The 21,094-nt window shown below is 43.1% G+C and overlaps 1 protein-coding gene across 1 annotated transcript; it reads left to right on the top strand.

Moving 5' to 3' along the window:
- The first annotated feature begins 3,673 nt into the window (after positions 1 to 3,673).
- CCNA1 (cyclin A1) lies at positions 3,674 to 16,233 on the top strand. The gene is made up of 9 exons (XM_073617865.1): positions 3,674 to 3,831; positions 5,676 to 5,862; positions 8,335 to 8,566; positions 8,655 to 8,779; positions 12,959 to 13,182; positions 14,082 to 14,286; positions 14,693 to 14,806; positions 15,404 to 15,537; positions 15,615 to 16,233. Exons 2-9 carry the CDS (start codon positions 5,698 to 5,700, stop codon positions 15,661 to 15,663), a joined length of 1,248 nt encoding a protein of 415 aa, XP_073473966.1. The 5' UTR covers positions 3,674 to 3,831; positions 5,676 to 5,697; the 3' UTR covers positions 15,664 to 16,233.
- Positions 16,234 to 21,094: the final 4,861 nt, after the last annotated feature.

Raw genomic sequence — 21,094 nt, 5'->3', positions numbered from 1 at the left:
CAGGGCCGCGAATAGGATTTTCCACGGCGCTTGTTTGTTTCTATAAATGCTTGTGTATTCTTAGAAGGAGTAACACATTAACACAGTTTTTATTGTAATTATTTTTTTGTCTATGTATCAGATCTACAGGGCATCAAACCCCTCTACATTAAACACATCTAATACCATCAGTAGGATTGACAATAAGAGGTTACCTTTATTATACTAATCTTGAGTACACTTATTCTTTATGGTTGCACCCGCTAGCATGGATATAATTTGAATTCTTTGGTCACGTACAGATTTCATCAACATATATTCTAAGGGCACATGCTTTTGTGTTGTAGCTTGCAGAGGGTACAACACACTGTCATAAGCAGTGTCTAATATGGTTTATGTTTGTCCTCGGGCATCTATTTATTTAGGCACTTTAAACATATTAATGCTGCACCCTGCAGAGGGTGCAACACATTTTTGCACTAGTCACTTTTTTCAAGTTGACACATTAATCACTACCGATTAAAGGCAAACACCAGTCAGTGTTATACTCTGCAGAGGGTCTAACACATCATTCATGGTCACTTTAAATTAGAACAACGCCACACCTACATGAAAAACATATTAGCACCAAGTAAAATGGTAAATAAATCTACTGGATCTCCTCTAGATATCAGATCCTACTTTGACAACAGGACAGGCATCTTTCAGTGTAAAAAAAGAGGATGCCTGACCTGTCAATTTATCGATCACCCATGGCAGTAATAAGATCACTACGGATATGGGGGAACCTACACAATCAAACAATTCATCACATGTTCTACAGATTTGTGGACCAGCTGCCACTGTATTATACCTTGTTTTTGCTTGGCGGGTGGTACCACCCACCAAGTGCAATCCATTCAAGTGAATAATGCTGCACTGCAACCGCCCCGCAGCCACACACAACGCATGCAGTTGCAGCATGCTTGTTCAGTAGTTAAAGGATTAAACAGGTGGTGAGAAGGCAATACAACATCTAATCGACATCTGTCTATTGCTGTTTGAAGCGGGATCAGAATATGGATCGCGCTTCAGACGACAACACAAGTCTAATGGCCCATACACACGATCCAAAAATCGTACGAAAAATAACGCTTTTGAAGCGATCGTACGATAATCGGATCGTTAGTACAGAGCTTTCCAGAGCTGATCACGACAGTTCATCCGATATTATCCGATCGGATCGTGTGTACGGGGCATAAAGGGCCGTACACACTGTAAGAAAATCAGGCGAACATTATTGTCCAAAGAATTTTCGTACGATTTTTGTATAGTGTGTATACAACTTTCGACAGCCAATTATGTGAACAGAACGAACGATTTTCATTTAATGTGTACCCTTTTCGTACGATTTTCGTACAAGAAAAATCAGAAAAGAAAGACTGCGCATGATCAGAAACAATAAACAACAAAAAAAAGCCTTTGTCATACGAGAATTTTCATATGGATTTTCGGTCATCGGTTTCCAATTTGCTGTGAAACGAGGAAAATCGGACGATCATTCACCAGATTTTCTTATAGTGTGTACTGTACTTAAGGCTAGGTTCACACTATGAAATGCCTATAAATCGCAAAGGAATGCACACTGCGTTCCTGTGCAATTCACATACAATTCGTTTTGAATGGACTCCAATCACAACACATTGCACCAAAGTAGTGCATGCACTACTTTTGGAAACCCACTGCAAATGGTTCACATGGTACTTTTTTTTTTTTACTGCATTTGCGACCTGCGTTTGGGGTGTCTTTAACATTGCATTGACACCTGCTGCATATTGCAAGGGCAGTGGCGCATTGATCGTGGGTTTCCCGCACCACGTTCTAGTGTGCACTGGGGCTTAGCCATTACATGCAGAAGACCCAGCAGGGGTTGCTGGCCATTAGCTGCAGGTGTATTATCAGATTTGGCAACTCATCAGATTTTGTAACGGAAGTGAACTTTTGTCGCCGCCATCTTGCTACACCCCGCACTCATACACAGTAAGGATACAGTGAGAAGGCGGCAAGCAAACATCTTGTTACACCCATCTTGCATCTTAAACTTATTTTTAACAGTAAACTCAGCTTATATAGTGAAATTCAGTGTTTTGATGTTGAATTTTCAAAGCAGCAGTGTTCTGTCTGATTAGTAAACCTGTGAGATCAGCAGGCTTGTCGCTGCTTTTAAAATTCAACATCCAAATTGTCAGACGGATTTAAAGTGGAGTTCCACCCAAAAATGGAACTTCCGCTTGTCCGGTCCCCCCCCCCCTCTGATGTCACATTTGGCACCTTTCAGGGGGGAGGGGGGAGCAGATACCTGTCTAATACAGGTATTTTGCTCCCACTTCCGGGCATAGATACCCACTTCCCATCCCCCCCCCCCCGCTGTATTCTGGGAGACACATATGGGTCCCAGGAAACAGCAGGGACCAGTGGGATAGCGCAGCGCGAGTCGCGTATGCGCAGGGTCGCGCATGCGCAGTAGGGAACCAGGAAGTGAAGCCGCAAGGCTTCACTTCCTGATTCCCTTACTGAAGATGGCAGCGGCAGCACCCGACAGCCGAGGGATAGATCAGCTTCGGGTGCGGACATCACGGGCGCCCTGGACAGGTAAGTGTCCATATTTTAAAAGTCAGCAGCTGCAGTATTTGTAGCTGCTGACTTATTAAAAAAAAAAAAAAAATGGCGGAACTTCGCTTTAAAAATACTGAATTTCACCATATAAGCTCCATTTACTGTTAAAAATAACTGTGAAATGCAAGACTCCGGTGGGTGTAACAAGATGTTCGCTTACCACCTTCTCACTGTATCCTTACTGTGGAGGAGTGCTGGGTGTAGCAAGATGGCGGCGACAAAACGTCACTTCCATTACAAAATCTGACGGGTCGCCTAATCTGACGAAAACACAGGCAGCAGCCTCATTGACTTCTGCAGCTAATTGTGGCCACTCGCATGTAATCGCTCATGGAAGTCCTGGAGACGGCTGCACAGACACAATCACATGGCAAAGTCTGACCTGCAGGCAGGAGCGTCTGCACGGATCTGAACGCACAGCTGTCGTGCACCCACTCCTGACCCCATGCCAACTTTGACATGCGACTTTGTGCAGACACTGAGTGTGCATTCACTTTAATGGGGTGGCGGCACAGAGATCCATGGTGGGTACACACATCTGCCAGCGCCTCTGCAGGGATCTGCTGTCTGAATGAGCCCTAAAAAGTGAATTGCCCGATGACTCGCAGGAATCACTGCAACACACACATTTTTCATTGTAGTTCATTTTTTTATTATCAACAAAAATACCAAGATGAGCCATTCTTCAGCCACTACAAGTGTCATTGAGTGTCATGGCTTCCTATATAAATACAAAGCATACTTTGGTTGCCCTCCTGTCTTTACTCTCCTCCCCATCATCATGATTTCCCCTGCAGACCCAGGCACAGTCCTCTACATGTAGTGTGCCCATCTCTGCAGAGAGCTGTCAGGGGTTGCCATGGTCGCGCTGCCTCCTGCTGCCTCCGAGCACGCCGCTTGCTGTCACCAGGGTGACACGGGTCACATGACCTGTAGCAGGGCCGCCTGTGATTGGTGCGCTGGGACAGAAGCGGGTGGATTGAAAACCTCGGAGTGTTGAGTCCGGTGATCTCAGGGAGATCCCGATTCCTCCGCCTTGTCCTCCGGATGGGAACTTCGCTACAGCTGATCCCGATCACCGCACACAGCTGACGGCCATCACCAGCTCTATATAACGGGCGGGCAGGGAGGGAGGGGCAGTGTTGTGTTCACAGGGTGTACCGGTAATAGGACCTGCAGTGTACGGAGAGCTATCAGGTAAGAGGCTTCGGGGTGATAATCTGATGCTGGGTGTTGTCTGATCGGTGCTGGGGGTCACTTCTGCCCCCGGAGGATGGGGGGTACTGGGGGTTCAGAGCCTGGTGTCTGGGCTGGAGCGGTTGGGTGTCACCTGTCATTGTTTACCTGTCATATGATGAACTATATGGGGGAGATTCATCTCTATTTTACCCCCCCCCCCCCCCTCCCTCCCTTGTTTGGTTTATTAAAAATTGGTGCACTCAGAATCTGGTGCAGCTCTGCATAGTAACCAATCAGCTTCCAGCTTTTATTGCCCAAGTCTAAGTGCAGGAACCTTTTTTCAAAGTCACTGACTTGAGTGGTGACAGGTTGAATGGTTCCATTGCTGACAATGGGGTGTGAATGTTAACTGTCTAATCACATAACTGGCACCAGTGTGAACAAGGCTAAGACTGCTTTCACACTACAGCTGTTAAATGTGCTGTGTTTTTAATTTGCATTGCATGTTTTAAATACATTGCTTTAAAATTCAGCACAATGCATAAGCTGACTTTGGTGCTGCTGGTCCATCAGGGGTTCTGCCCCCCCCCCCCCCCCCCCCAATTTATAAACCAAGTGATTAGAGACTGAGGCTCTAATTGGCTAGCAAAAGATTGGGGTGCAGGGAACTGAGCCCCCACCCACTTGTGACAATAGCAATCACTGTTTGCTGTTTTCTGGTTTTCTCCACCGGGCCAGTCCTGACAGGAGGCAGATTGGGTTGGCTGGCAGAAGTTGAGTGTGGGGGACTGTGCCGTGGAGGGGTGGGGATTTGTTTGCCGCTCCCTAAAGTTTAGTATCAGCTGCCACTGACTGGGGTACCATTGCCTGACTTCATGGCTTATTTCTGGCAGCCCTCCCTGTCCAAGGAAGGTCCCTTTAGCATGTTTGTTGAGGAGCAGGATGGCAGTTGGGAGTATAGTCATTATGCCAGGGAAAGTGAGTACTGTTTAAAATGGACGATTTGGCATCTTTTTGCTTTTAGGGGGGAACTTGCAGCAATGTGGCTTGTCATGTTTGTTTAAATTGTGTAACATCTACACGTTGCAACCTAATTTGTGCTATTTACTGCTTTGCTTGGGGTTTTAATTATTTGTTTCCAGGCAGCAGCCACAGCATATGGTTTAGCCAAGGCTACATAGAAGGCCAGCCATTCCATTGGCCGCCTATTTAAGTAGGCAAACTTTATCTATTTTTTTTTTTTTTTCTGCCCCATAGCTGCCAAACAGGAAGTTAAAAGGGAATCCTTACAAATTAAGGGAACTCCTTGGGACCCCCAGATCACCAGAACTAGTGTCCCTATTGGGGATATTTCCAATCTTACTTGGGGAATTTGGGATTTACTTAGTGCTGGTTCACACATGCGATGCAGGAACCAGTGCAATTCCAGTGCCGGTTCCTGCATCGCATAGAACTTGCACTGCCCTATGTGAAACACTGCAGGTGTCAAAAGGTTAAGGCCCCCCTTCCCCCAAAGGATCAATTCACATAGCGCAGTGTGCATTCTGACAGGAATCGGATTGCATGGGTGTTCACAAAAAAGGTCCTGCACAATTTTTTTGGTCAATGTGATACGAATTCAGCCATACATACAATCTGTACAGCTGAACTTGCATCACATGTGATCTGCAAGGGTGTCTCCTTTTTCATATTCAGGATGTTCATATATGTAGATTTTGTATGGGCAGCGTGTGCTGACAATTCTAGCTGGGATCCAACCCTGCCTAAAGTGTTCCCCCCCCCCCCCCCCCCCCCAAACTCCTAATTTGAAGTCAAATGAGTGATTGTACACTAATGGAACATCTCTGGCTTTCTCCTCCTAGTTTGCAGACTTTTAGTTTGAAAATGCGTCGCAGCAAATCAAGCAGCCAAGCTGTGGCAAATGCTGGCATGGGAAGTTTTGATATCCATCATATCACCCAGCAGAGGGTTCCAACTAACATGATGCCCCAAAGATCTATACTTGGAGTCCTCAGTGAGAATGAACAGCGGCACCGGTCCCTTACTGTGGTAAGAATCTGTTTGTTGACATGTAATGCTGTGACTTTTCTGGTAGGTGGGATTATTCAATGTGACAGCCCTAATGGCTTAACAGGCTGAGCATGACTTCAACAAGCTTAAAGTCATTTGCAGTTAAAAAGCTCCCATTGCTTTCTCAGCAAAAACATTTAGTCATGTAATGCTGTCTGCAAATGCCCTGTTTTGGATGCCCCAAAGCAATGTTTAACCACTTCAATACTAAACATGTTCACACCCCCTTCCTGCCCAGGCCAGCAAGTGCATTCATACAACACTGTACCCAAGTGGGAATATGACATGTTATCTGCCAATAGAACTTAACCAAAGTGAATTCAACCAAAAAAGTCAAAGTATTAACTCCAAGGCAAATGGCATGTTATCTCCTCTGATTCGTGTGTCCGTCCAGTGGAAAACTGCATTTTAGAACTCCTACTTTTTTTTTTTTTTTTTTCTCAAGAGGCTGGAGGTATAATCTACATTTTAGCCCTAATTCACACTGGAGCGGTTTGACATGTCAAATTTCCATCAATGGCACCATCCTAAGTGCCATGCTGCACCGACTTAAAAAGTAGTTTCTGTACTTTTTGCTATTTGCATTCACACCCATGCAGAAACCCACACGGATGTCTCTGAAATTGTGAGTGAAATCATGCAAGTTCAGCTGAACTCACACGGCTTAATTTCTGCAGCTCAGTGTGAACCTAACTGCCCAGGAAAGGTCTCAGTTGCTTGCCAAAAAAAGGCTTTGCTCAATGTTTTTACCATCATGCCATGTGTTGATTAACAATCTCACTAACACCCCTTTCACACCGGAGCCGCCTGTGTTAGCGGTTCTTTACTGCTGTTTAAGGGGGTGCATTTCGGCCACTAGCGGAGTGCTTTTATAACCCCTGCTAGCGGCCAAAGAAGCAGTTACAAATTCCTATGTGGCACTTCAGAAGTGCTGCTTGTTCGTTGCAATGGGCAGGGGAGTTTTGGGAGCGCTATATACACTGCTCCCAAAGATGCTGCTTGCAGGACTTTTTCTAACATGCTGCAAGCGCACCGCTCCAGTGTGAAAGCATTTGGGAGGCAGTTTTCAGGTGCTAGTTTTAGTGCCAAAACACCAGAAAACTGTCAGTGTGAAAGGGGTCTAATAAAAGCATCACAAGCCTGTGATACCTTTGTTCTGATTTCAACAATTTTTTTTTATATTTTTTTTGTTCAGTATTTAACCCAAAAGCAAGCATATTGCAGCTTGACAAATCTAAAGCTGGCTACACATTATACAAAATTTTTTTTTTTTTATATAACTTTCCTTTTTAGATTTATTTAAACTTCAAATTGCATGCAATCAGACAAGCCCTTGTACTACATCGTTGGAGGGTAAATTGTATGTGTAGCCAGCTTTAGATGTGATGGCTTTCTACTTTTTAATATGGTGATCCAGTAAGGCAGCAAGATCTACTGCTGTTGCAGAGATGACAGACCATTTAACTTCTGGCAGGAGTGCTTAAAAATGATTAGCTATTATGTAAAACCTTTATCCCAGAAGGAAACACTTTGCTGTAACAGATTAAAGTGTTAGCTGGAGTTTGGACTCAATTAGTGTGTTTAAATGGACTGTTTGCTGGAACTGCTCAAAACATTAGTTTAAGTTTGTCTTCAATTTGTTAGAGTATTTAAATCTGCTAGTATATCAAACCCCAACTGACAATGCTGCTGTCCATATCTGGCCCTGTGCTCCTTCAGCCAGAGATGTCTGTATAATACAGGAGGTGTTGAGCAGATCATGGGGGGGGGGGGGGGGGGGATGTGGTGGCTGCATCAATGTGTTATATTTTTAGTTTAATAATGCTTTAAGTTGTGTGTGGGTTTTTTCCTGTTCCAAGACTATATGGTGGCACCATCCACCCACTAAGTGGATAAAGCCTTTTGGCATGCCATTGACCTCTTGTGTTTGTATGCAGTGGTTTTCATAGAAATGGTACCAGTTGCTATGTGAACATTGTTCTACTTTATGATCTAGCAGAAAAACCATGCAGCACCTCAAATTATGCAACATGGGTTTGTACAACATCAAAAGTAATCACCATAATGTCATGAATAAAATATAGCCCAAGAAGATTGTAAGTGGTGGAAACTAGACTTTCTGTAGAAGTGGACCTTATTTGCACAGGTCACTTCTATAGAAAATCCAAATTTACTGTTTTTTTTTTTTTCACCACTTGTACAATCTTTTTGTGGCTATATTTTACATATTGCAATTGAAAATTTTTTTTTTTTACTTGCCTTCACCAATTTGTTTGCGCTGACATTTTTGATTACTCCTAAAGGCCCACGTGCTTATTGTCATGGAACTTGTGGCGGAATATAAAAATTGAGCCTCAGTTATGGTTCACTCTGGATATTGCAGACCATGATTTGAATATGGTATGCTAGATAGTTTTTCTCCCACACCTAATGGTGTTCTTATATTTACAGAGTGCTGCTCCTACAAAGACCATTTCTGGAAATGAGAATGCATTTCTTTTCCCTGGGAAGATCATCTCCACAAATGCTGCAGTGCCCTCCAAGCCGTGCTTCTCCATCTATGTTGATGAGCCTGAGACAGTTCAGGAAATGTATCAGTACGAAGTGGAACTTCCCAGTCTGGAGGAGATGGATGCGAATGTTGTGAAGGAAAAGTTCACCTTGCTGCTTGATGCCAGTGCAGGTGTGTAACGTTTTTGTCTGCCTGCACTAGTGGCTCTTGGCATGGGTTAAAGCCTGAAATACTGACCACTTGTATATTCTGAATGCAGCCTCTCCAATGATGGTGGACTCCTCTCTTCCTCCTGAACCTGAAGATACCACTGAAACTGATCCTGATGTCATTGCAGTTTCTGAGTACATTGAAGAGATTCATCTTTACCTGCGTCAGGCTGAAGTAAGACCTCTACTAAATTTTTGTTTAATGGTAGTTTGGTCTGGCTGTAAATGTAACCGACACTAAAAGCCTAGATTTCCAGGTTTTGGGTCAGAGGCTCAAATCTAGTAGCAAGGGACCCAAGTATTCAGATATGGCATGTTCTTAATACAGGTTTGCTTACATGCTAATGTAAGCTACATATATCCACTTGACCTTTAGGTTTACCCTTCTGCAGTGCATTAGGGCACTGAATTTAACTGAAAATTGTGCAGTCATGCAATGCTGTACCCAAATTTTTTTATTTTCACAAATGGAACTTTATGGCAATATATTACCTCTGCAGTATTTTTTGCACTATAAACAGACCAACAATTTTGAGACTTTAACGTCTGCTATAAAATATATCCAGTATATTCATCCATTTAGGGCATTATGTATTCTGCTACAAATTTTTGGTAAAAATCCAATAGGCATATATTGACTGGTTTATGCAAGTTATAGCATCTATGGGGTACATTTAGTGTGTATCAGCAAATCCTAGCAGGACTGCAATATTGCAGCAGTATAAACAGCAAGTTATACTGGTGTGGGGTGTTTTTTTTTTTTTTTTTTTTTTTTTTTTTTCCTGGCCTTGTGATGTCTAAGCACAAACATTTTGAGCAAAGATTTCAGTCTTAACTAGCTCAATGTAAGTCCTGATCAATTAATTCTGGCCCCTTTTGCAGGTATAGCTATGTCAAAATAAGGGCCTATTCTGTTTGAAATCCAGCAATACACTGTCAGAGCAACCGAGCATGGCATATCTTTTGGTGTGCTGCAAATCTGACAGCCTAAAGATTAACTGCTGTTCAGGGGCTTTGGCAAGATGCCATAACCTTGCTAGAGGCAATTTACAGCACCCTAATTTCTCTAGTCCTCTTCCAGGATGGCACACTTGAGGACTGATACACCTGACGGGGAAACAATTAACACATGAGGTTAAAAGGCCCCTGCACCCCAGTTCATGATTTTCCTGGCAGCAAAACGTTTATTTTGTTGGACCTGCTATTGGTAGCAGTCAATTCTGGTGCCGGACTATGCCTAAATGGCCTCACGCTACAGGCCGAACTCACTTTCAGTGGTGGGGCTCCAGCAAAAAAATAGCAGCGGCCAGGCCCATAAATTTCCAGAGGTCCCACTAGCCCCTTATCTTCCCATCCACAACAAGTCAGTGTCTCCAGGAATGGAGAGGATACAGTGGTGGGTGCAGCCCAGGAGGAGGCCATGGGTGGTGAGTCTTCCATGGTTGGGTAAAGGTGGAGATGTACAGCCTTTTAAGATTTATGGGCACTGTCTAATCTGCCTCCCTAAAACCCAGTGGATCTGCTAAAGGGGCTCAAGTCTAAGCCCCACCAGCAAAAAGGGTGTGGTTATTGTAATGAAAAGCTCCCACAGGATCATGTGAAACCTATAGATGCATCCACAAACTCGGGCAAGGAAACCTCAGCAGTGATGAGGGACTTCCTCTCAGTATAGTCAGATGCTTGCCATGCTCCAATCTCTAAAAAAAAAAGTGGTGGCATCAAAAGGGCCTAGGGACAGCACCCCCTCAAGGTGGGGGGGGGGTTCTGACAGAAGCCTGAGAACCCTGCAGAGACCTCTCCCTCACCTCAGGTAGAGGAGTTTGGGGAGCCAGACCAAAGCTCCTTAGAGGGAGAAAATTCAGAAGCCAGGACAGAGGACAGTGCATGTTCCTAGCACAGTAGACCTCCTTCCCATGCACGACAGAGGAGCTACTCAGGGCAATTTACACCTGAGGACATCCCAGAGCCTCCAACATCAACCTGGGATAAGATGTACAGGGAAAACCTCAACCCAAGGTCTTCTTCGAATCTCAAAGGTTATTTTGAGTGTGGAAGGACCCAGAGTGGTCCTTAAACTCATATATGGATAAGGAGGTTTCCAATTGCCAAAGGGGGGAATTCTTCAAGACTCCCAAATTGGATGCAGCCCTTTTCACAGGTCTCACAAATCTTATTTGTCCTTTGAGGACTTGGGTAACATGAAGGGCCAAAACGCTACTGCATGGATGCCATTGCAGCAGCCATGGCTCCTGCCTTGGTGTCAGCCTGCATAGCAAGGAACATAGGTGACTGGCTGCACATATCCTCTCCAGCCATATCACAAGGGGAAATGAGGGGGGGGGTCAGGACAGACAGACTGGTGGTCTGCTCTTTTCTGGAACCAAAAACCCCAACAAGCAGCCAAAGTGACATCAGTGTCAAGACTTTCTCACTTTGTTCCACAGTGGAGAAAGGTCTCCAAGAGCCCCTATATCTTGCAGATTCTAATAGGCTATCTGTTGGAAAATCTCTTGCGCGCGCCCCAAGCTTTATACTGAGGAGATTGTCTGTCAGACAAGGGATGCTCTGAAAGGGTTATTGAGACCCTCCTAGGAAGCCAGTCACTAGAAAGATCTACTCCAAGATCTAGAATGTTTTTCACACTGGTGCCAGGATGGAAAAACTTTGGACCTTTAATACCAGTGGTAATTGCGTTTTTGCAGGCTGGGGTGGATCAGGGGATTGCCCCTAAAGTACAAATGGCAGCACTGTTTGTTTATAGACCAGAGGCTTGCACTGGAGCCTCTGATTATAGATTAAAAATTAACAGATTCCCACCATGAAATCTCAATTTTACCCTTTTTACTGGCAATCACTACAGTCAGAGTAAGCGCCCTCTCAATTAAGGAGCCCTTTGTTGGTACTGGAGGATAGAGTTGTTCTGAGGCAAGACCCACTATCTTGCCAAGGTTGCCTTCCAGTTTCATAGATCACAGGAGATGATTTTGCCCTTATTGTGAAAACCCCAAAAAATGATCTTTTATTTGCTAGATGTCAAAATGTGTTTACAGATGTGGGGTGAAAGACTTCAGGAAGTCCACTTAGTTCTATTTGGCAGCCCCAGAAAGGGAGGACAAGCATCTAGAACTACAGTGGATCAGACAGGCTATAGGTATAGCATCTGAGCAAGCAGGGTTCCTGATATGGCATACCTCAAAGCCCATTCCACCAGATCTCTGGCTGCCTCATGGGCAGAGAGCCAGAGCCTCAATAGAACAGATCTGTCAGACAGCCAAATGAGTTAAGTGGTACACCTTCCTAAAAACAGTGGAATTGCTATCACCTCAGGATCTGACATTTGGAAGGTCTTACAAGTGGTAGGCCTTTCTCCATCCCCTCAGGTGTGCCATCCTGGAAGATGAGAAATTACCGGTAACTACTTTTCTAGGAAGTCTTAAAGGACAGCAGGCCTGCTTCTCACCCCTGGTTTGATGTTGCTACAGGAAAATTTCCCTCTCTCACCAGAATAACCTATTACTTTGGCAGAACTGAGGTGTAGAGGGAAGGGAGAGGCCTTTTAACCGCATGTGTTTCATGTCAGGTGGACTACATCTCAGGTGTGCCATCCTGGAAGATTTCCTAGAAAAGGAGTTGCCAGTAAATGTAACTGGTAATTTTCAGTAGCATAATTGTAGAATGCATGTCCCTTGCTAAGCAATGTTTATCAAGTTTATATGTGCGAAGCTCTGCTTTAAATGGACTGAATGCAGTTTTCAGCTACATGGTACACTGACCCAAATTTTGTCATGCATGTGTACACTATTTGCCCAAGGATTGCTCTTCTAGAAACAACTTGTTCAGTGGACCTAGAGTTTTCATATTAAATCTACTTGGACCAGCAGCTATTTAACTTTTCTTCCCACTCCTGCTTTGCTCAAGTGTTAAACTGGGATTAATTTGCCAGGTTAGTATAAGCATTGATTTGTTGCCCTTCTTGCTGTGGACTAGTGCCTTTGTACTGATCAGTCTAGAATTTTTATTGTGTGCACAACCATTGGTAATTTATTACTGCTAGTCTAGATTGCTGTTACAATCTGCAGTTGTGGCTGGTTCAAAATATTTCAAGCTTGCAAATTTTTGTAGCGGCTATACTAAATGGGGCCAAGGCCTGCCTGACTATTATAGCCAGTCTGTCCATTATAACTCCATACAAATGTGGAAAGAAGTTCTGCTAGTTGTGTCTGTGGTACAGTCCTATGAAATGCTGCTTTGTGCTTGTAAAAGTAGCTGTGACCTTGCAGTCAACAACTAAAGCTCTGTAGCAAAAGCTTGCTCAAAAGATGGGTCTTAACTTCTGTAAATTCAATCCCTTTAGGTTACACATAGACCCAAACCTTACTACATGAGGAAGCAACCAGACATTACATCAGCCATGCGGGCCATCTTGGTGGACTGGCTTGTTGAAGTCCGAGAAGAGTACAAGCTTCGAAATGAGACGCTATATCTTGCTGTGAATTACCTGGATAGATTCTTGTCCAGTATGTCTGTACTAAGAGGAAAGCTGCAACTTGTAGGAACTGCAGCTATTCTACTGGCTGCGTAAGTATGCTTATTGCTAGTACTACAGTATGTATGTTGGGTACCAACACAAAGGTGATTCAGCAGTTAATGGGAGGTATAAGGCATACTTGGCCTAGGTTTACACTGTAGCAATGCATCTCTCCTGCCCTCTGCAAACACCTGCCGGGTGTCAGTACAATGACAAACTCGCACCCCCCCATTGGTTCTCAGATCAGTGCAAACTTGGTTTGGAAAAGAATCGCATGGGTGAAAACACCTGTGCAGTAAAAGTCCCTACACTTTGTCAGTTCTGCCATTCAACTGACTGAACTCTCTGCAGACATGTTATCAGCTCTGCAGTGTGGGTGTGAATGGCATGCAAATGTGAACCTGGGCATAAAGCTGCGTTTTAGCCTGCATTAAAAAGTCACCAGCTACAAGGGTGGAGGGGCTATAAATTTCATAGATTGTGACAATCTTAAGCCCCCAAAAGTGCTAAATGTCAGTAAAGGGTACAAGCAAGGCTTCCACTTTGGGGTGGAGCTCCACTTTAGAAACTGTATTCTGTTAAAAATTCTTAAACTGACTGCCACAATCCTGTGCTAGCTTTCTTTTCCTCAAAAGATCTCAGGTAGTATGTTCCACAGGAATTGGGTAACTATAGAAAAGCACAAGGCAGGATAACGCTTAACCAATGGCATATATCATATCAAAGGACGTGCCAGATTGCTGGTGAAATAATGGGGCAGGAGAGAAATATGTGCACTAGATCAGGGATTCTATAATTTGACACTTGCTATTGGGGTCAGCCCATCAAGGCTGGGGGTAACGGTTACCTTACCTGTAGGTGTACTTTGAGAATTGGAACTTTATATTGCATTGTCATGAAATTCTTGCTGGTTGATTTGTAATTTTAACAGGTTGCTATATTCTTACAGCAAATATGAAGAGATCTATCCCCCTGATGTGGATGAGTTTGTGTACATAACTGATGACACTTACACAAAGAAACAACTGCTGCGCATGGAACACTTGCTGCTTAAAGTGTTGGCCTTTGACCTGACTGTACCTACAATCAACCAGTTCCTGCTACAATATATTCACAAGCAAGCTGTTGGCACAAAGGCTGAACATCTTGCTATGGTACAAGTGGCTTCCTAAGTTGCTAGCAAAAGTTTTGTGTAACTGAATTTTTCAGCAAGGTGAACATTTGGATAGTGGAGGCTTGGTGTGAAGCTTGGAACTGAGTGTAGATTAAAACGTGTGTGTGTGTGTGTGTGTGTGTGTGTGTGTGTGTGTGTGTGTTCTGCTGGCCTTGCGGCTTGGGAAGGAGCATTTGGATCTTAAAATCTAAAGGCTTTCTAGATGTAACTACTGGAAAAGAAACCCTTAACTCCAACCAGTGGGAGTTGGGTGCAACAAATTCAGGCTTTATTGCTGCTAGATTAGTAATGGGCTTAATGACAAATGTTGGCAAACTAAAGCATCTTGATTAAAAAATTGTGGCTTGGCCTAATTTTTTTTTTTTAACTTTTTCCCTTCCCCTTAGTACATTGCGGAGCTGACATTGCTTGAGGTGGACCCATTCTTGACATATGTTCCCTCAATGACGGCTGCTGCAGCCTATTGTCTGGCCAACTATACAATCAATAGAACTTTCTGGGTGAGTATGCAATTGTTGTAAAGTGCTTTTAGAGACTGCTGTGTCCCTTAATCTAGAGAAGTGTCTGACTTGTTGCTGGCTGCATATATTGTGGCAAGAACAGTTGCTGATGGCTTGTTTCATACCACATAATTGGCCACTGATCAGACTGGAGCATATAGTAATCTAGCCAGTAAAGTTGGTGTCCTGCTTGAACCACCATGTTTGACATTGGCTGAATCTGCTGCTATGGTCTCAAACTTCAGCTTGGTTCCTCTAAGGCCCCTTTCAAACTACTGCAACTTCAAAGGGGGGGGTTTTTTTTTTTTTTTTTTTCTGTCCTTTTGCAGCCGCAATTTCAGGGAGACTTGGTTTATGAACCTGAACTCGCATCAAAGTCGGACTAAGTAGTGCAGGGACTATTAATGTTAGTCATTGGAAACTGCCAACGACTTGTCATGCAACTTTGCAGTCCCAAGTTGTGCAAGGGGCCTAGGGCTTGCTTTCAGAGTAGGCATTACAATTAAGATGTATCAAAGCTGCTTCACTTGGGATTTTAAATAACATACTTGTAAAAAGCTAAGCTGCTGCTACTACTTTGACTTTGTCTTTAAACAGCCTGGTACCCTTCAAGCATTTACTGGTTACACCTTGAGTGATATTGCACCTTGTCTGGCTGATCTGCACAGAGCCTGCCTTAATGCACCTCACCAGTCACAACAAGCCATTTGGGAGAAATACAAGGCTCCAAAGTAAGTGAGTGTACATGTACACCATTTGCTACTCAAAAGCAAATATTGGTACTAACTCTGGCTTTCTGTCCTTGTAGGTACATGCAAGTATCCCATCTGGCAATCCCTGCAACACTTCCTTTGTGATAATAGCACGTTCAATGACTTGCACAGCACTTACCTCAAGACCAACCGTGTTGGTCTAAATTTTTAAGCAGACACTGCTGGCTAAGTGTCGGTTTGGCTTTTTTAAATTGTATGTTTTTTTTTTTTTTTTTAACTTGCACTTTTATGACTAGTTAGGATTATAACATTTTAACAATACTGTAGATGACTTGGCCAATATTTTAGCTGTCTGCCACCCAACTGAGGGCATCTTAATGGAGTAGAAACAGAGCAGACCTGGTTTGGCGGTGCTGGCTCCAAGGCTGTCATTCACCTTGCTACATTACTCAACAAGGGAAGACTCAAGTTGGCCAAAGGTCTGCATCCCAGTAGCAGATCAAGGATTTCATTGACTGCCACAAAGCTTGCCTCAATGGGCCCGTGCCAGCTCCTATGTTCTCTTGTGACCCTACCCTTTTGAACAAGACAAGAGGTGATTAACTGCATACAGAAAAGTAGTGGCTTCAAGTCATATCAAAGACTTTAGAAATGGCAAACAATTCGGAGTATTCCTGTAGAATTGTCATCTTTGTATTTTTAATAAAATCCTATAAGATTCTATCAACGTCTGTGTGATTCCACTACACATGCACTTGACTTTAAAGCAGTTTCAAATCTTTCCTATAAGAATTGTTGGAGTACTTGAGCTGGATCTCTGGCAATCAATCAGCATATTGTGTGTACCATGACACTTTCAGCAAGAACTACTAGAAATGCTGCCAATCACTTTGCGCTTGATGTATGGGCTCTAATGCTAAAATGTTAATTTTAAGGTGTGTGTGGTTTTAATTTGAGCTGACTGGAAAATGAAGCTTAAGGCTTACTGGCTGGGACTAGTTGAACAATCAGTTTAAAGCCCAACTCAAGGCTATCGGCACCCTTAGCAAAAAACACCCACTTTATTTACACAAAGCCAGTCATCTGACAACCCTTTCCTGCGGGGGCTTGGCTCAGGAAAGTGACTGCCAACTAAAACCTCCATTACACTGAAGGATGGCTTGGGAAGAAGTGTTTTCAATCCAGAACTGGGACCAGTTAATGGGGCTGTGTGGCCATTGCCAAGAGCCTCCTGCCCATCTTAATATGGTGGTTCTAAAGGCTCTTGCCTTCATGCATTACTATGCATAAAGGTAAACTGTGTAGCAGCTCCCCTAATACTTTTCCAAGCCTCACAATTTGGTGATTGGGCTCTAGGGCCTTTGCTTTTTAGGGACTCTCCCTCATTCACTGAGACAGCAGCGGGAGCTATCGGCTGGCAATCACTGCCAATGAGTGGGGGCAAGGCTAAGATATGGCATGTGCACACAAAGAGCAGCAGCTTGGAAAAGAGCCTGCTTGAGTACCCCTACTGCAAGCGGCTCATGCTGGGGGGCACTCAGCAGAAGGGAGGGACCAGGAGCATCAGTGGACATGAGGATTAGGGCTGTTATGTGCACAACTACTACATGGAGCAGGTAAGTGACTTGTGTGGGAGAAAACCTTGCAATAAATACCTTTGTGTATAAAGCTGCTCCCCAAAAACTGAGGCGGTCACTAAGTGAAACAAAATTGAGTAGGGGTGCTAAGTGGTTAAATTCTCATCATACAACATAAAATGAATATGTTTAATGTTTCCTTGTATCTTGTATCAAAAAAACACAATATAGGTAGATTTTCAAAGTACAATTAGATAAAATATATATATATTTATATATATTTTATATAAATTTTTTTTTATCCAGTGATGTGTCTGGATTAGTAGGCCCACCTCAAAAGCAAGAGGGAATTCCTTCACTAATACATTCTCCACCTAATGTGCTCTGAATTGAAAGCTGCTCACCAGATGGATGTGAAATATATATAATTTTTTTTTTTTTTTTTTACACCTGATTGTCTGCTTACGTTTAGATGTGCCTTAGCCTGACACTGAGGATAGAGTGGAAAGAACAGCGTGTGTTCCACTTGTGCATGGGAAGAAACCGGAAGCACCTTGATGTAAATTTTGTAATTACATCATCATGAAGCTTACTGAGCAAGCTCAACTTGTATGGCTAGGAAATGGCTGTGATTGGAGCATCAAATCTCCACATCAAAAATGAAATGATCCCATGCAAGAAACCATCCACTCTGCATTACCTGCTCGTGTTTTTATTAAATCTTTATTAAAACAATCAAGCGCAAAATCAATAACCCTAGAGGATTCAAAGCCCACTACCATGCTATCTAGGTAATGGGACCCCTAAATGATAACTTCCAAACAAGGCTATTTTCATTCCCTGATCCAAAAACACTGTTTTTATTCGTTCGTCAAAAAGCAGTCCAGGTCTAACTCGATGTTCATACCTGCTGATTGCATAGTTCACAGCCGGTATAACCACTGAGTCTCGTTCCTAGAAACCGCCTGTTTTGATATGTGTACACCTCAAATGCTTAGATAACTTATTAACCTTTTTATGGGATAGATAATCTGGGATCTCTGGTTGTAGAACATTCTAAAATGGTTTGATACACTCGTGAACCCATTAGTAACATGCTCATTAATCCTGGGCTGTATCTTGTGTGGTCCTACCCATGTATTGCATTGGGCATGGACATTCCAATACGTAAGTTTCATGATATGAATCACATTGTAATCAGATGTGATTTTGTGTACTCGTTTACTACAAAATGGAACCTTTCTATTTGTAGTTTTGTAAGCTTTGCATCTAGTGCAATCTAAAACTTTCCTAGATAAGGTTTCTGTTTATTGGGGGGGTGGTCTGGAATATTGGGTGCAATCTTATTTCTTAATCCTAGGGCTCTTCTATATAAATTTTGATTTTATTGGGAGAAGGGGCCCCAGACCTTTGTCCTTCAAGAGGATGGGCTACTGTTTCTTTAAATATTCTCAACCTCTTTGTACTGTCTATGTAATCCGGTAACAAAAACCAAATCTCCCTTTTAAATATGATTTGCTATTGACTGAGACTCTCTATCCATAGATACTTTATTCCTACAATGTTCTAATTCTTGAGGGGTGTACCCTTTCTCCATAAACCTAGTTATGAGAATATCTGAGTGGATATTAAAATCCTCAACTGTCACAATTCCTCCTCATTTGCATGAACTGGCTTCGGGTATTCCCCCCCCCAAGCCATTGTGGATGGTGATGGCTTTTGATGGGTACATATCCGTTTCTTTAAAAAACAATTTTCTTGTTTCTTTGTAAGTACTAAATCTAGATAGTTGACTGTTTCTAAATGACTCTCTGCCTTAAATTTCAAACCATAGACATTGGTATTCAACATCCCTATGAATGAGTCCAAACTTTCCAGGGAACCCTCCCAGAATAATGTCATTGATTTACCTTTTTATAGAATAAAAGCTCCTCCCCTTTTGTATGTATATTTTCTTCTTCCCACTTAAGTGTCAAATTGGCCACAAGGGGGGTGGGCATATTGTGCCCCACGGCTACCCCTTTGGTCTGTTTTATAAAACTGGTTTTGAAACCAGAAAAAATTGTTACCATCGCTATTTTTAATCCTTCAATCAAAAACTGAATTTGTACCCCCTTTAATGAGGATTGCTGTTTCAGGACCCATTTTAGTGCCTTCAGGCCATCTTGATATACAGAGATTCTTTATCTACTGTAACCAAAATAGTGTTTGGGTTAACTTTTTGTAAAATCTTAAGTTCTCTACTATTCTTAAGATGGGCTCTTCCTTGTGTGACTAGTAGTTTCAAATAAATATCCAGATATTCTCCCACTCTGGAATACAGGAAATCAATCCCACTGATAGGTCTTCCAGGTGGGTGATCTCTGGATTTGTGTACTTTAGGGATTCTATACATGACTGGTATCTTGGGAGCTTGTGGCATCAGATATTTTTGCTTCTTTCTTAACCAAAATTTTGGTTTTAATACCCTTATTTTATTAACTTTTTCATGGTTGGGTAATAAAAATGCAGCTCAAAGTAACTTTCCATAGATGTGTCAGTGCGTGGCCAGGACAGAGTCTAGGCTGATTCTACTCTGAGGGTCTGTGTGGTGTGCGGCTCTTGGTTTTTATTTTCTTTCCTTGGCACACCATGGATTGATAATTGTCATCCAAAGCTTTTATTGTAAAAAGATCACATCACAAAACTAAGTGTGCATTTGATGCGACACTTGCCACAATAAAAGCTTTGGATTTCTATGGAGCTGAGACTAGCCCTTTCCTTGCCTGCAGGCCTAATAGTAGATAGCATTCAGCCAGCACCTGGAGCTCTTCTGCTCTGAAACTTCTACTTACACCTGTGTCAGCCTGAGCGGTGGAAACACTTTCTTTGCTTGTCTGCATCTATAGATAGCAGAATCTACTGGAGCCTGAAGTGGCTCCCACAATTTCTTTGTTCGGGATCCATAGTGTGCTGGCAAATGTGCATTCAGTCGTGATGAGTCCAGTTTCCTGCTGGTAGTTGCTACAGGACCTGCTACTGTTGAGCCTGTTTCCAGGAATGTGTACAATGGGAATATTGGCAGAACTTAGCGATTTTTAAGGCAAACACTTGGCATAATTTACAGAGGGAGCCTGACATTGCACCCGCAGACACTCAATTCAGCTGTCTGAAGAGCAGGAAGAAACCATGAATTACGAGGGTGCTCACCAGCAACATTACTTTTTTTCTTATATATTGTGGGGATTAGATCCCCTACTTCCTGTCACTGTGGGGGATCAGGGTGCATGGCAGCTGCTGCAACGTGTTACACTCTGAATACCGATGTAATGTAACATGTTACTAAAGGTGAACTTGGCCTCCTAATGGTTGAAGGGGTGTGTTTTTTGTTTTTTTTTTTTTTTCTTTCTCTTCCAGGCTTTGTAATAAGCTGTAAGTTTTAGTTCCAGGCCATTGTTTGAATCTTCCTGTTTTATCCTTTTTAACTGCTACCGTGCGGGCTTACATTGCGGGGAGGATGTCTGCTGGCTGTGCAGTCGGCACACTCTGAGGGCCGAGTCCTCTGGAATTGGTTGATCACAGATGGGTGTAAAGGGCCAATCACAGCCGTTCTTTACAATGTGATCAGCTGTCAGCTGATCACAGGATGTAAACACAAGCAACATGCTGACATTGTGAGGAGAGAAGAAAGCCGATAACTGGCTTCTGTTGAAGGGACATCAGTGCCCTGCACTGCTGCCAATCTGTGCCACCTCATCAGCGCAGAAGAAAAACTACCTGTTTGCAACCAGCTATAAAATGTGTTTTTGTTTTGTTTTGTTTTGTTTTACAAAAAATTTAACCTGGTGGTGATTAAATACCACTAAAAGAAAGCTGTTTGAAAAAGAGGAGAATTTCATATGGGTATAGTGTTGCATGACCGCGCAATTGTCCTTCAAAGTGTTACAGCGCTTAAAGCTAAAAATTGGCCTAGGCAGGAACGGGGTAAAAGTGCCCAGTAGGCAAGTGGTTAAATGCCA

The sequence above is a fragment of the Aquarana catesbeiana genome, linkage group LG02 (genome assembly GCF_042186555.1).
Source record: "Aquarana catesbeiana isolate 2022-GZ linkage group LG02, ASM4218655v1, whole genome shotgun sequence".
NCBI classification, from domain to species: Eukaryota; Metazoa; Chordata; class Amphibia; order Anura; family Ranidae; genus Aquarana; species Aquarana catesbeiana.
Note: the sequence above shows the minus strand (reverse complement) of the source record. Positions and strands in the feature narration are given on the sequence as shown.

Bases quoted from the DNA above. Each gene is read 5' to 3' on its own strand.
- CCNA1 (XM_073617865.1), top strand. From the start codon at position 5,698: ATGCGTCGCAGCAAATCAAGCAGCCAAGCTGTGGCAAATGCTGGCATG. The intron at 8,780-12,958 runs GTAAGACCTCTA...CAATCCCTTTAG, and splicing joins TTTACCTGCGTCAGGCTGAA to GTTACACATAGACCCAAACC. The intron at 14,287-14,692 runs GTACAAGTGGCT...CCTTCCCCTTAG, and splicing joins AGGCTGAACATCTTGCTATG to TACATTGCGGAGCTGACATT.